Source organism: Kogia breviceps, chromosome 12 (assembly GCF_026419965.1).
Source record: "Kogia breviceps isolate mKogBre1 chromosome 12, mKogBre1 haplotype 1, whole genome shotgun sequence".
In the NCBI taxonomy this organism is placed as follows: Eukaryota; Metazoa; Chordata; class Mammalia; order Artiodactyla; family Physeteridae; genus Kogia; species Kogia breviceps.
In genome coordinates this window covers 56,149,541-56,164,896 of record NC_081321.1, presented here as the reverse complement: position 1 = coordinate 56,164,896, position 15,356 = coordinate 56,149,541, and the positions used below count along the sequence as shown (strand labels likewise).

Genomic DNA, 15,356 nt, shown 5'->3' with positions numbered 1-15,356 from the left:
ATTACTTTTTAAGGGCTGTATTCCACTGTCTGGATGAACCACAGTTGATTTACCCATTCACTTACTGAAGGACATCTTGATTACTTCCAAATTTAGGCTATTATGAACAAAGCTGCTATAAACATCTATGTGCAGGCTTTTGTGTGGACATATATTTTAAACTCTTTTGGGTAAATACCAAAGAGTATGAATGTTAGATTATATGGTAAGAATATGTTTAGTTTTGTAAGAAACTAAGACACTGTCTTCCAAAGTGGCTGTATCATTTTCCATTCCCACCAGCAATGAATGAGAATTCTTGTTCTACACCCTTGCCAGCATTTGGTTTTGTTAGTGTTTTGGATTTTGGTCATTCTAACAGGTGTATAGTGGCATCTTGTTGTTTTAATTTGCTATTCCCTAATGATATATGATGTGGTTTTTTAAAATTTTTATTTTATATTGGAGTATAGTTGATTTATAATGCTGCGTTGACGTAAGATGTTAAGCATCTTTTCCCATACTTATTTGCCATCTGTAGATCTTCTCTGGTGATATCTGTTTACATGTTTTGTCCATTTCTCAGTTAGATTGTTCGTTTTCTTACTGTTGAGTTTTAAGTTCTTTGTATATTTTGGGTTTTCCTTTTTCAAAGATGCAGAATCCTTTTGTCCTTAAAAGAAATATTATATGGACTCTCAATGTGTAAAAAGCAGAGCTGCTCTGGCTGACCTTCTAACCATGCCACACTTGTCACTACACCCCAAGACATCCTCCTTAAATATAGTATAGAAATTCACAAATTGATGCTGTTCAAAAAAAACTTAAGAGTACTGAAGTCTGACCAGCAATGCAGTGAAATTAACTTACCTGACTACTACAAATGTTTTCATACTCTTCCACAAGGTCAAAAACTGTAGTTGAAGAGTGCTTCAAAAAAGAATGCAGGAAATCAGAAAACATACTCATGGATGCTAGAACACATTAAAAAGAAAAGGAACAGAAAGAGGTAAATGACATACTTCTAGGTAATTGTTTGTTTTAAAAACTTAAAAACATAGCTACAAATCCTTTTTTTGAACTGCTGTATTTTTAAAAATATATAATTGTGGTAAAATACATGTAACGAAATTTACTATTTTAACCATTTTTAAGCATACAATTCAGTAGCAGTAAGTACATACACAGTGCTGTGCTACCATCACCACTACGGGACCACAGAACTCTGCATTTTGCGAAACTAAACTCAGGATAGCCAAGGCAATCCTGAGAAAAAATGAAGTAGGAGGCATCACACTTCCTGATTTCAAACTACACTACAAAGCTATACTATTCAAAACAGTACTGGCATAAAAATAGACACATAAACCAATGGAAAATAATGGAGAGTCCAGAAATAAACTCCCACATATATGGTCAATTAATATTTGACAAGGGAGCCAAGAATATTGAATGGGGAAAGGATAGTTTCTTTAATAAATGGTGCTGGAAAAACTGGATAACCGCATGCAGAAAAACAAACTCAGACCACTATCTTACACCACTCATAAAAATGAACTTGAAATGAATTTCCTAGCCAGGTGAGCTCAAACAGGTTACTTAATCTTTTTGGGCAGCAGTTTCCTCTCCCTGAAAATGGAAACAGTTACTGTACCTATTTAATGGACCATGAAAGGAGTTAGTGTTCATACAGTAGTAAGCATACTGACTAGCACTCATATATGTTAGCTTATAATGACAAAATGAAGAAGAACCTATGTCATAATGTGCAGGTACAGAGACACTAAAAGCAAATTTTTTTCTCAAAAGGTAATGGTAATAACCAACATAAAGTTAGAATAGTCACAGTACTATTTGTAGAAACAACACTAGCATCCAGGCCAAATAAAACACGTCAACAATGTCAGATAAAAATTAAACCAACAGAAAAAGAGAAGCTCTTTCAACAGCACAAATATGGAAAGAATAAAAATATTAGAGACTAGTCTAATAACCTAACAGGCTACTACTTATACTGCAAGAGTAAACAGCAAAATGCCGCTCCAACTGAGAACGAATGTGAGGTTCTCAACCTCCTAGAGCTACTACATCAAATGTCGTAGCATTACCATAACTAGTTGGCTTAACAAAAAATATTTTTTAATGATGTTCAGGAATAGGAGATAATTTCCCTGATCTTAGTAAAATGACAAGCTACTGTATTACAAACGAAGTTTTACCAGCTTCTCCAGGATCATCCTCCCGTAACATAACAGCACTGAGAGTTACATCCTCTGTTACACTGTGGGGCTCTGTGTTTGTGAAGAGCCCTGCACGCTGTGATGAGAATGCAGCGGCCCAATTACTGTCATCCAGATTAGTTACCTGAAAAAATAAAAGGAAGATATAGAAAAGTAATGCGGTTATTGCTGCTGAGTGAATAAAGACTTTAATACTATTAAAATCTTAAAGAGCATAGGTATGTGTTTTTCACTTTTAAAAGAGAGTCATGGGGCCATTTTATTAAGGAAATCATGGCTTTTTTTTTTTTTGGCCATGCCATGAGGTATGTGGGATCTTAGTTCCCCAACCAGGGATTGAACCTGCACCCCCTGCGTTGGGAGCCTGGAGTCTTAACCACTGGACTGCCAAGGAAGTCCTGGTGGGTTTTTTTTTTTAAAGGCAGTATATTCCTTCTTTGTAAAAAAAAAAAAAAATTATTTATTTATTTTTGGCTGCGCTGGGTCTTCTTTGCTGCGCACAGGCTTTTTCTAGTTGCGGCGAGAGGGGGCTGCTCTTTGTTGCGGTGCGTGGGCTTCTCATTGTGGTGGCTTCTTTTTTTTTTTTTTGCAGTATGTGGGCCTCTCACTGTTGTGGCCTCTCCCGTTGCGGAGCACAGGCTCCGGAGGCGCAGGCTCAGCGGCCATGGCTCACGGGCCTAGCCGCTCCGCGGCATGTGGGATCTTCCTGGATCGGGGCACGAACCCGTGTCCCCTGCATCGGCAGGCGGACTCCCAACCACTGCGCCGCCAGGGAATGGTGGCTTCTCTTGCTGCAGAGCACAGGCTCTAGGCATGCGGGCTTCAGTAGTTGTGGCTCACGGGCTCAGTAATTGTGGCTCACGGGCTCAGTAGTTGTGGCTCACAGGCTCTAGAGCGCAAGCTCAGTAGTTGTGGTGCACGGGCTTAGTTGCTCCGCAGCATGTGGGATCTTCTGGGACCAGGGATCAAACCCGTGTCCTCTGTACTGGCAAGCAGATTCTTAACCACTGCACCACCAGGGAAGTCCCAGTCCCAGCTTTTTTGTTTTCTTCTTTGTACTACTCCATACTTTTTTTAAAAAGCCAATAAAGATTCCATTTTGTAATATTTAAGCTGATATTAATTAGTAAACTAATATCAGCTTTAGTCCTATTGCTCTAGGACTAGTTCAAATCTATTTTTTAATTTTGGGAAATGGTACAGGATGAATGATCCAGTTTCTACAACAAATAAATGGTAAAGAAAAAAAGAATGATGGAGGAACTTACAGATTAAAATAAGAGACATACCAAGCAAATGCAATGTGTTGAGCTTGTCCGGATTCTGATTTGAACAAACCAACTTAAAAAATTTGACAACTGAAGAAGTATGAACACTTAATGAAATACGTATTGTACTGAAGAAAGTACACATAAAATGGCTATTTGAAATGATAAAGGAATTACTCTATGTGTGTGTAGGGAGGGGTTAAATGTGTTAACAGTATTGTACTTATGTTAAAGAAAGCATCCTTATGTCTCAGAGATACCTACTGAAGTATTTATGGATAAAATGGTATGAAATCTGGGAACTATAATGTGGGGGAAATGCTTGTGGGTGTAGATGAAACAAGATCAGCCATATGCTGATAACTGTTGAAAAGTGGGCAATAAATTCATGAAGGCTTACTCTACTATTTTATTTTTGGACATATTAAAAATAGTAATAAAAATCTTTTTTAAATTTACCTTTACTTAAAATCCAGGCATGAGCAACAATAAAAATGTACCTTTAAATCAGTCTCCCCAAGGAAAAATGCTAAAGATGGGTGCTGGGGCCCTACATATTAGTGAGGTAGTAACTATGGGCTGAGGAGAGCTTAGCTGCAGCTACTGAAGACTGATTGATAGTTTACTCCCTTCTGGATACTTATCATCATTATTATAAAGATCAAACTGAAAATCTAACACAGCAGTGATATCCTGCATTCAGAAAAATACTTTGGTCCATAACCAAATCTTGGCAGGTGGACACATGGTAAAATCAACATAGCAAATAACTATACTTCCTTCAGGGCTATCTAAGACCACTTCTCACAGCTGATATTAAAATTGGCAAAACAGGGACTTCCCTGGTGGTCCAGTGGTAAAGAATCCACTTTTCAATGCAGGGGATGTGGGTTTGATCCCTGGTCAGGGAACTAAGATCCCACATGCCACAGGGCAACTAAGCCCATGCACCACAATTATTGAGCTCTCGCACCTCAACTAGAGAGCCCGCACACCACAACTACAGAGCCCATGCACCCTGGAGGCCGCGCACCACACCTAGAGAGAGAAAACCCGCGCGCCATAACAAAGAGACCACGCGCCGTAATGAAAAGATCCCACGTGCCTCAACGAAAACCCCGTGTGCCCCAATTAAGACCAGAAGCAGCCAAAACAATAAGGAAAATAAATATTTAAAAATAAAATAACATAGGCAAAACAAATCAAGACAATATCTTTGACTACAAAGTAATTTCCAAACATTTTGTAATAATCAATACATATTTACTCTATCCTGGCCTTTAAAAGAGTAACAATTTTACTATTAATCTTGCAGTTTTGAAGCAGTAAATAATAAAACTCATCTTCTTTTGCTTAAACCCAGAAGCAGTCAATTCACTCACGTTTTTAAGAAGAATAAGAATAAACATTGCCAGAATAAACCAGTTTCATAAGCAAAGTAAAACTGTTCAATGACTAGATCACTGTTAGATATTAACACTCTAAAAATTCATAAGACTGCAATAAATATGGCTATGATCGATTTAACCTTCTAAGACAAGGAGAGGTTTAACATGCAAAACCTCTTTTTAATAAGCACAGAGCCAAATAAAGAGCCATTTTTATCTTGTTTTTGGAACTAAATGGGCCATAATACTCTACTACTCCAACAAAAGTCTTCCATTTTCTTCTTCTCAGTTAGATACAATTCTTTCTTTTTCTATAGGGTATTTTAAGCACCTAGGTCAAGTCATTCTGTATCACAGTTTATAAGACATTTCTTTTGCTATTTTAAATATTGTACCACAGTGATTCCTAAAGAGTGTCTCATCTACTTCTCCCAAAATTTTCTCTTGTCTTTCCTTTATTGCTTTGTCCTCCTTCCTTATGACAGTCTTCACTGATTACTCCTGGCTTCCTTCTCTTCTATGCTTCTTGGGCTCAGCTTTTATGCCGATAGCAACCAATTGGAATTGCTTTATTCTGATCAGCAAACTGTCAGATTAACACATTCTGTCAGCAACTAACTGCCACTGGTGCCACAGTTTCCACCTATGACATGAGTATGCTTAAGGGTCTCAGTTTTCTGAAAGCCTTTCTAATCAAAAACTGATTTCAATTAACATAACCGAATTACTTTATGACAAATAAGATTTCAATTCTCATTAAAAGCTTTTAAGCTAAATATCTTACGTTAATAAAAAGGAAGAAAATTTCAGCCCCATCTTTCTACATACCATAGACAGATTTCCCAAGAACCCCGAAGACTGTGTATGCCGAGGAGACCTCCCTCCAGTTCCAAGAATGCAGAAAACATCTGGCTGCCTTAGTAAGCTTCGGTTTGTTGGAGTAACTACTAGGAAGAGGTTAGTAAAAAGAATTTGAAATGCGTGAGCCTTGATCATGGAAGAAAACAAGCAAACAAACAATAAAGAGTAACTTTCACTTCTCAATTATTTAGATTCTAACCAAATAAATACTTTCAGTATTAACATTTCCATCATATGAAGATTCAACTTATTTTCTAAATATGAATTTTTGGTATTACTGAGCCCACCAAGAAAAACTTTACTGCAAACAGAGATGCTTTCATTATAGCATAACTGAGCATAAAAAAAGGGACACTAATGAGTCCATGAATTTGCCAAATTCTAATTTTATAAAGCACACTACAGTATAAAGGACATGGGCCCTGGAGTAAGCAGATTATTGTTCGAATTTTGGTTCCATTACTTACATACATACCTAGCTACGTTATCTGCGTTAATCAACTTCTCTAAGTCGCACATTCAGTCTTGGCAAAATAGAGATAATACCTATGTCATAGTTAGTATGCATTTATGTAAAGAACAGTGACTTACACATGGTAAGAGTTCAACAAATAGTAATTGCAATCATTATTATTTGTTCTTAATTAAAGATAATTTATAAAATATAATATATATTACGGTATTAGTTGCTACTATTGTTATCATTATTAAATGCTTTAAAAGCAAAAAGAAAAATCTTACAAGGTTGTCGAAATGAGCTGGGAGTTCGGGGGATAACCTGGTTTCTTGGTGTAGTATTAGCAAAAATTTCATCTTGGGATGCCCGAACTACAGGAAAAGTTAAGAAAAGTTTTTCATGTAGAAAAGACACCATCAAAGTTAGAATGAACCATATTTACACTATACAAAATATGTGAATACATTTTTCAAGGGCAAGGTATTTTATGGTTACCATATTTTCTATGCAAAGAGTAAATAACTCCCTCTCCCCTTTAAATTCTCAGTTAACAGTCTTAGGTTACTACACACTGAACTAAAAGTTGTTATTCAGATTTCAAATAATAAAAAAAATCTAATCTCAGCAGAAGCTAACCACAGTATGATGGTTAGCAGTAAAATGGAACATCCTTATTTTCAGGGAAACATGAATCTCACTGAATTTCAGCATTATACTTACAAAATAACACATCTGGGAAATTAAAAAAAACTAACTAAAACTAATGTTCATAGCATTTTATTATTATAGCTAGTGTTTAATATCTCTCATAAAAAGAAAAGTCTACAATCCTGATTCCGAACGTGTTGCAATTTTTATAATCATGCTTAAAATGCAAAGGATACTTAAAACTCTTTTTTGAGCACTCTGTTTTCGTGCAGTCCGAGTCACCTCTGCCTCCCGGATCACAGGAGATGACATCTCTCCAAAGCCACTCCTAAAATGGCATAATCAAGCTCATGTGAATGAAATGAGAATGTAGCATTTGCAAAAAAACTTTATCATCATGATTGGACCAAAGGATCCTAAGTCAGTCAAGATGTAGATCATCCCAGTAGCCAAGTCTGATATTTTTGTTGACAATGCCCCGTTGGCTCCAAATCCTGCTTATCTCGCAAAGTCCTGCTCAAATTTTACCTGCACAAAGACTTCTTTGACTTTCTAATACTTACTTGTTATTTTCTCCTATGGAATTATTTTAACACGTGGAATCTAAATATATATATATATATATATATTTTTTTTTTTTTTTTTTTTTTTTTTTTTGCGGTAAACGGGCCTCTCACTGTTGTGGCCTCTCCCGTTGCGGAACACAGGCTCCGGACGCGCAGGCTCAGCGGCCATGGCTCACGGGCCCAGCCGTTCCGCGGCATGTGGGATCTTCCCGGACCGGGGCACGAACCCGTGTCCCCTGCATCGGCAGGCGGATTCTCAACCACTGCGCCACCAGGGAAGCCCCTAAATCTATATTATAACACTGTTTTAGATAACTGCTTCATGAAGGTAAACCTTTCCTCTTTGGATTGAGGTCCCTAAAACTGCAGGAACTCTTAAAAGGATCTTCTGTAGTTTCCAAAATACTTCAAAACATGGATACTACTATTTAAGCTGGTGACTTGGGAGGCTAAGTAAAAAAGAAATCTAGTAAATGGAAGAGAAATCATCCTTCAAGTTTTTTCTCCTCAGACTACACTAAGGGTGTCTCCTGTCTCAGCACTTCTGTAGTCACAATGCCCTTGTCATTCTCTGCCCAAAGTCTAGAAAATAAATTGTGTGAATTAAGAGGCCTGTATCTTAAGATAAGAATCTAGTATGCATTTCCTTCACTTGAAAATCTTCAGATAGCTATCTCTGGCCTACAGAATCAAGTCCAAATTTCCTAGCATGGTTTTTACAATCTGACCCCAGCTTACCAGTTCAGCCTTATAATCAGCCAAAACATCACTCCATACAAATACACTCCATGTGACCATTCAGCTACGCTTTCATATCCTTACACCTTTGTACATGTTGCTTCTTTTACAGAGGCCTACATTTGCCCCCTTGGTCTACCTGGTGAATACTTACTCATCAAACAGCCTCCAGGAGTCTAGAGACACACAGATCCAGGTTGGCAACTTGGTTCTTCTATTTGTTAGCTTCCTGACCAAGTTCCTTAACCTTTTTTAGCCCCAATGTAAGGTGTAAAAAGAGGATCACAGTAGCTATCCTCACAGGATTGTTAGAAAGATTAAATTAGCTAATAATATATTTAAAGCGTTTAAGTTACTCAGTGTAGGCTACTGCTACTATTCAAACACCAACTAGAAAGTATTCTCCTTTGAGAGGTCTTCCTGATACCTCCCATGACAGGGAGACTTCATTGCTCCCCATTTCTTTTCCCACAGAGCAGTACAAAACACTTATCGCTCTGTACTGCTCGGCTGTCTCCTCCACTACACATTCCCCTGAGGCCAAGAAGCTTGAATAACGCATCTTTTACGCAGGTGCTTGGCATAGTGCCAGGGTCATAGAAAGAATGCAATAACTATCTGGTGCTGGAACCTGTAATCAGAAAGTCTGGGCTGAGATCCCTGTTCCATCACTGACTGGCTCTGTGATCTCGGGCAGGTCACTCAGCCTCTAGAATGCTGGGCCACCTCCTACCTCGCCCACCCCAGGAGCGAAGTTGCGTGGAAGTGAGTAGATGGCAGAGCCGCCGTGGGAATCAGGAGATTATCATTAGCCGTATCCCTTCCCGACCCAAGCGGCCTTTCTTCCATCAGCTGCAGTCCCCCAGCCCGAAAAAGCAGTCCTAGGGTCAGCACCCGGGCCTTCGTCGGCTTCCTCTGGGAGCCCGGTTTCACCTGTTTCGTTCCTCCAACACCCTGGAGGGACAAGTGTCCGGGCTCTGCCGTCACCACCAGAACTGACCTGTCCATGGCTATAGCCTTCTCCCACCGAGAACCTTGAAAACTCAGTCCCAGCTTAGCCGCCGCGTTTCGGCCTTCCCGCTCTCCGGAAGCAAACCCTTTGACCCGGAGGCACGTCCTCGCTAAGCCGCTGTAGAAAAAAGAGGATAGAGGCGGGAGGGGAGAAGCAACAACTTTCTCATTCGGCGCATGCGCAACTTCTTTCCCCTGCCGCTGCTTGTCCGGTCTGCGCGGGCGCAAAGGTGTGCCAACGGGTGACGTCGCTGGGAGGGGCGGGGCAGGACCGGGGCGGGGAAGGGGGCGGGGCCCAACCGTTTCGCCAAGCTGTGCGGCCGCCACTTTGCTTGACTGGCATTTATGGGCGTGGTCCAGGCGCCGGGGTTATCCTGCTGGGATGCTTGACGTATATTGATAGTCTAGAAAAATGTTAAGTCATTTCCTGGTATTCTCTGTCAGAAACAGCCTGGACCTGGAATTCTGACGTGCAATCTCTGCGCTACACCTCGGGGGGCTCTGTCTCTCTCTTACTGTACTCACCTTGTTTGAAATGTAGTGTAAACCCCCTACAGTTTTTGAAATTGTTTTCCATAATGGATATTTGTTCTTTACTTGGTATTTTTCCCTATTAAGGAGAAAAGGATCACCTGTCTTAAAAAAGCATAAAAGATGTTGGTATTGCCCTCTATTTCAAAGTGCAGGATAGGCAAAAAGTATATTCTGGCCCTGAAGGAATCAGTCGAAGTTTTGCCTTAGGCATTTACATTCCACTATAATCCTGGGAAATGTCGTTCTAGGAAGGCTTCTTCATACCTAATTCCCGCTGAGACGACGTGGTTGTTGTTGTTTTTTTTTAACATCTTTATTGGAGTACAACTGCTTTACAATGGTGTGTTAGTTTCTGCTTTACAACAAAGTGAATCAGTTATACATATATATATGTTCCCATATCTCTTCCCTCTTGCGTGTCCCTCCCTATCCCACCCCTCTAGGTGGTCACAAAGCACCGAGCTGATCTCCCTGTGCTATGCGGCTTCCCGCTAGCTATCTATTTTACATTTGGCAGTGTATATACATGTCCATGCCACTCTCTCACTTCGTCACAGCTTACCCTTCTGCCTCCCCATATCCTCAAGTCCATACTCTAGTAGGTCTGTGTTTTATTCCCATCCTACCCCTAGTCTCTTCATGACATCTTTTTTTCTTAGATTCCATATATATGTGTTAGCATACGGTATTTGTTTTTCTCCTTCTGACTTACTTCACTCTGTATGACAGACTCCAGGTCTATCCACCTCATTACAAATAACTCAGTTTCATTTCTTTTTATGGCTGAGTAATATTTCATTGTATATATGCTCCACATCTTCTTTACCTATTCATCTGTTGCTGGACACTTAGGTTGCTTCCATGTCCTGGCTATTGTCGTGGGGTTTTGAAGAAACGTGGCTTTGGGCTCCATCTAGGCTCGAAACGCCTGCGCTGCAGATTCCTCATCTGTAGAACAGAGGTAACGCCTTTATCACAGAGTTGTTGAGAGGATTAAAACGAGATGTCAGGGGCTTCCCTGGTGGCGCAGTTGTTGAGAGTCCACCTACCTATGCAGGGGACATGGGTTTGTGCCCCGGTCCGGGAGGATCCCACATGCCGCGGAGCGGCTGGACCCGTGAGCCATGGCCGCTGAGCCTGTGCGTCCGGAGCCTGTGCTCCGCAACGGGAGAGGCCAAAGAGATGTCAAATGCGCACTGCACATAGTACTCACCAAAATGTTAATTTTCTCCTCCTCCAATAACTACTTGGGTCTCACCCTAGTACTCTCTCATTTTTCCCAAATCCTAATTTTCTTGTACAAAAAACCACTTTTCTCTTGTGGAAAATGAAATGTGGTCTTAATGGTTTTTGTCAGTGCCAGAGGCAGGTTTATTCAAAGTATGAGCCAGTGTTTCAGGTTCTCGCCATGTGTCCCCTGGCAAGTGAATTCCAATGCGCTTTATTCATGTAATGTACTTGAAGTGATTGACCATAAGGCACACAATAAAAGTGAAGAGCATCTTTGGGCAAAGGATTAGTTCAGTGTTCAGTTCATATGCAAAGAGGGAACACTTGTTAAAAAGCGCACTGGGGTTCACTTTTGAAACAATCAATTAGTAGGCATAAACTCCATACTGAAACTGCACAACTCGGATGGGATTCGAACCCAGCCAGAACTGAGACTGGGACTTGAACCCACTTTTAGTTGAAATCCCACACCTGGTCTCAGGACTTAATGAAGCTCAAGGTCTTTATGTCTTGTTACAGAAAGAATTCAGTGAGAGACAAAGTGACAGGTAAGAAGTGGATTTATTTAGAGAGATACACATTCCATAGACAGAATGCAGTCCATCTCAAAAGGCAAGAGTGAGCCCCGAAATATGGGGTGGTTAGTTTATGACTGGGTAATTTCATAGACTAACAAGTGGGAGGATTATTCCAACTATTTTGGGGAAGGGATGGGGATTTCCAGGAACTGGGCCATGGCCCACTTTTTGGCCTTTTATGGTAGGCCTGGAAACTGTCATGGCATCTGTGGGTGTGTCATTTAGATGCTAATGTATTACAATTACAATGAGTGTATAATGAGACTGAAGGTCTACTGGAAGTTGAATCTTCTGCCATCTTGGACCTAGTTGGTTCTAATCAGTTTATGTCTTGTCCTCAGTGGTTAGGCATTCTTTTAATGTGCCCTGCCCCCTTCCCTTGTGTTTCAGTTTTACGCCACTACATTTTGGGGTGGCTTGTTATGTAGCAATAGATAACTGGGACAAGTGGGATCAGACTATAACACTATTTTATAATCTGCTTTTTCACTTAACAGTATGAACATTTTAATCATATCAAATATTTTTCATCTGCATCATTGTTAATTAAGCCTAATATTTTGAAAGAGGAAAATTTGTCTCTATTTACACTGACAATGCAACTTAACACAGTCTGACTTCAACCCTCACTGCTAAAAGAAAACTGCTCCAAACAAGGTCACCAATGCTCTCTTTGTCAGTAAAAGTTTGTTTTTCATCTCTCATCATCTTGGGTGCATTTGACACTGCAGACCACTCTCTTCTCTGCCACAGTCCTGTCCCTAGGTCTCATGACTTTCCTCATGAGCTTTTTTAAGTCTTCTCTGGCTTCTCTTGACTAGTCTCCAACGTGGGCTTTTGAAATCTGCCTTTCCCTTAAATGTTAATTCATTTTCTCCAGAATTCTGACCTAAGCTCTCTTTTCTTCAACTCTGCACTATCCTCAGGCTTTAAACTACCAACTCTTTCCTCCCAGATTCCCAATCTATAGTTCTAGCCCATATCTTGCTTTTGTATTCCAGACTCATACATCCAATTGTTTACTGGGCATGTCCACTTTCAGGATACAGAGTATCTGAAATTTAACATGTTCTAATTCTAAAACAGCAGTTTTCTTCTTTGAGCTCAAAACATTGCAAACATGCTATTAAAATTTCACAACATTCTTTTTATCTAAAGAAGTAGAATTACAGTAAGATTAAGTAATTTACTTCAGGTCATGGACTTGAACTAAATTGAATCACAAGCCAAAAGTATAGTAAATAACATGAATCATGAATTAAATACAAATACCAGTTTTTGGCTGAACCAAAACCACATGTAGGTTTTAAGACCTAGCTTGGCTTAGGAGACAATATTGCCTGGCTGTTAAGAGCAGTCTTGGTAATCAGGTTTCCCAGGTTTAAATCTCAGTTCTGCAGTTTATCAGCTATTTAACTATTCTAAATCTCACCTCTATAAATGAAAATATTCTCTTAGGGTAATTGTGAGGACTAAACACAAAAATAGCAATAGAGCAAAGTGGTCAAAAGCTCAGACTTGAGAGTTGGATTGACTTGGGTTACATCCTAGCTCCACCACATACCAGCTACATGACTTTGGGTGCAAGTGTGTGCCTCAGTTTATTCTTTTTGGGTGTAATAATAGTATGAAATCATAAAGCTGTTAGGAGGATTTAGTGGGTTAATATGTGTAAAGCCTTAGAATAGTACCAGGCATTAAATGTGTGGCACATTATACATGTTCAAAAATTATCTTATCCTTATTCTTACAATAATTATCAGTTCATTTTGCAACATCAAACTTAAGACATAGAGAAAGAGAATTAGTAACATAGATTGAATTGAACTAATTCCAATCCTTTTTTTTCACCTCTGATGCAGAAGCATTTTTCCCTGTTTATATAAAGATCTCAAAATAACTAATACTTTATATTGATAAATATAAACATAATTGCAAAGTCTCCTTTTGTTCTCCATATAAAGCAGCTCAGTGGTTATAATCCTGAAGAATCCTTTATTCAACCATTCACAAATAATTATCAAGTGTCAATTATGTACCAGGAGCTGTGCTTGTAGCTGGGAGATATTGATTGGGGAAAAGGACATTTGCTGATTAAAAAAAAAAATCATGTAAACTTACCTATTCAAATATACATAATTGATCACAAACTTGGAATACATAAATATTTTAGATCACCATTATAGTCACGAAATAAAATTTGCCTTTTTTTTTTTTTTTTCCTTTGGTTGTGCTGTGGCTTGTGAGATCTTAATTCCCTGTGGAGTCCTAACCAATGGACCTCCAGGGAATTCCCTGGCCATTATTTTCTTAAAATATTCTTACTTAAAACCTGTTATGAGGTAAAACCGTTAGATCTCGTAAATTGATATTAGGGCTTGATTGGCAATGTTTTATTCTTTTTTTTTTTCCTTTTTGATATCGACCAGCTCTTTTAGCTCTTTTATTTATTTATTTTTAAAAATTGTGATGACATGTATCACATAAAATTTACCATTTTAGCCATTTCCACGTGTGCAGTTCAGTGGCATTAAGTACATTTCACATTATTGTGCAAGGAAATATTTTAGTCTTAAACATAGAAACCAAATTATAAACCAAAATAAATCCAAAATTATTTTTTATTTAATTTGGCTTCCTGCTAAAGATGCATCAGATCTTGGTAGTCGGAATAAAATGCCGACACACATTTCATGCATAAGTAGCAGTGATACTGTAAAGCAGTTATACATCAGTGATGGGAAGGAAAACAGAGCTTTGAATGGATTTTAAGGGGAATCTGCAAGATATGAATTTGGTCCAGAGACATCAGGGAGCAAAAAAGATAGAAAAAATGTTAAATTTCAAGAAGAAGAAGCTCATGAATCAGGGGAGTAAAAATATATTTAAGTGTGGAGCGTAAACCGTGTGTGCCCTCAAAGATTCAGATGTGTTATCGGAACCTCACATATAGGAGAAATGCTAATAGAAGGACTCCCTGAGACATTGATAGGAGTCTAGGAAACGATGTGGTCCTGGTGGTGATAGAAGGAAGCTATTGATTGAGTATATTATGTCTTTTCCGATATGACCATTTTTGCCGGGGGTGGGGTGGGGTTAGTATCTGGTTTGAAGGAAAACGCTTTACCTTGAGGTCAAATGGGGTCAAAGTTTAAATACAGAGCCTAGTTGACCCTTGTGTGTCTATCTTGCCTGTAAAGCAGAGAGTGTAGTGTAGTGTAGTGGGTAGGGTCTTGTCAGTTCATATTTGATGAGTTATTTCACCTCTTGACACTTCAGTTTCCTCTTCTGCAAAACTGAGATAAGAGTATTGGCGTCAGAAGTTTGTAGTCATGATTAAATGTTATTTATGTAGCAATCTGAGAGGTGGCACAGAACACAAAGACTCCTTGGGTTGAATCCTGGCTCCTCCACTTACTCGGTGGAGCCTTGAACAAACTACCTCTCTGCTTCTGTATAACATAAATGATAGTACTTACCCGAGAAATTTATCGTGAGGATTAAATGAGTTTACACAGACAAATCACTTAGAACAGCGTTTGATCTATAATAATCAATAAACATAGACTAATATTATAATGCACCACGTATAGTAAATATTTAGTGTGTGTTTGCTCTTTTGTTCAGCTCCAAGAAGGCAGGGACCGTATCTGTTTTATTCATCTCTACATTTTGTCACTTTGTAGGTGCTCAAATTTTTTTGAATGAGTGGGTCATTTCCAATCAATACAACTGTATTCAATTCCTCAACAAATATTCTAATATCTACATTTATATAATCAGACTGAATTTATTTTCATTTATATTATATTCTATCATATATAGATACCTCACAGTACTCTCTACCACTGCAAAAGA

At 39.0% G+C, this 15,356-nt stretch overlaps 1 protein-coding gene across 2 annotated transcripts in view; it reads right to left on the bottom strand.

Moving 5' to 3' along the window:
• Positions 1 to 9,339, bottom strand: part of NUP107 (nucleoporin 107) — a 41,338-nt gene extending 31,999 nt beyond the window's left edge. Inside the window, exons 1-6 of one of the 2 annotated variants that reach the window (XM_059080903.2) lie at positions 9,146 to 9,339; positions 7,078 to 7,169; positions 6,478 to 6,564; positions 5,704 to 5,822; positions 2,199 to 2,343; positions 850 to 953 (exon numbers count right to left, since the gene is read on the bottom strand). In XM_059080903.2, coding sequence (XP_058936886.1) covers positions 850 to 953; positions 2,199 to 2,343; positions 5,704 to 5,822; positions 6,478 to 6,564; positions 7,078 to 7,169; positions 9,146 to 9,153 — 555 coding nt within the window. In that variant the 5' untranslated portion in view covers positions 9,154 to 9,339. The remainder of the gene's footprint in view (positions 1 to 849; positions 954 to 2,198; positions 2,344 to 5,703; positions 5,823 to 6,477; positions 6,565 to 7,077; positions 7,170 to 9,145) is intronic. The other variant, XM_059080904.2, reaches the window with a different exon arrangement.
• Between the last annotated feature and the right edge of the window lie 6,017 nt (positions 9,340 to 15,356).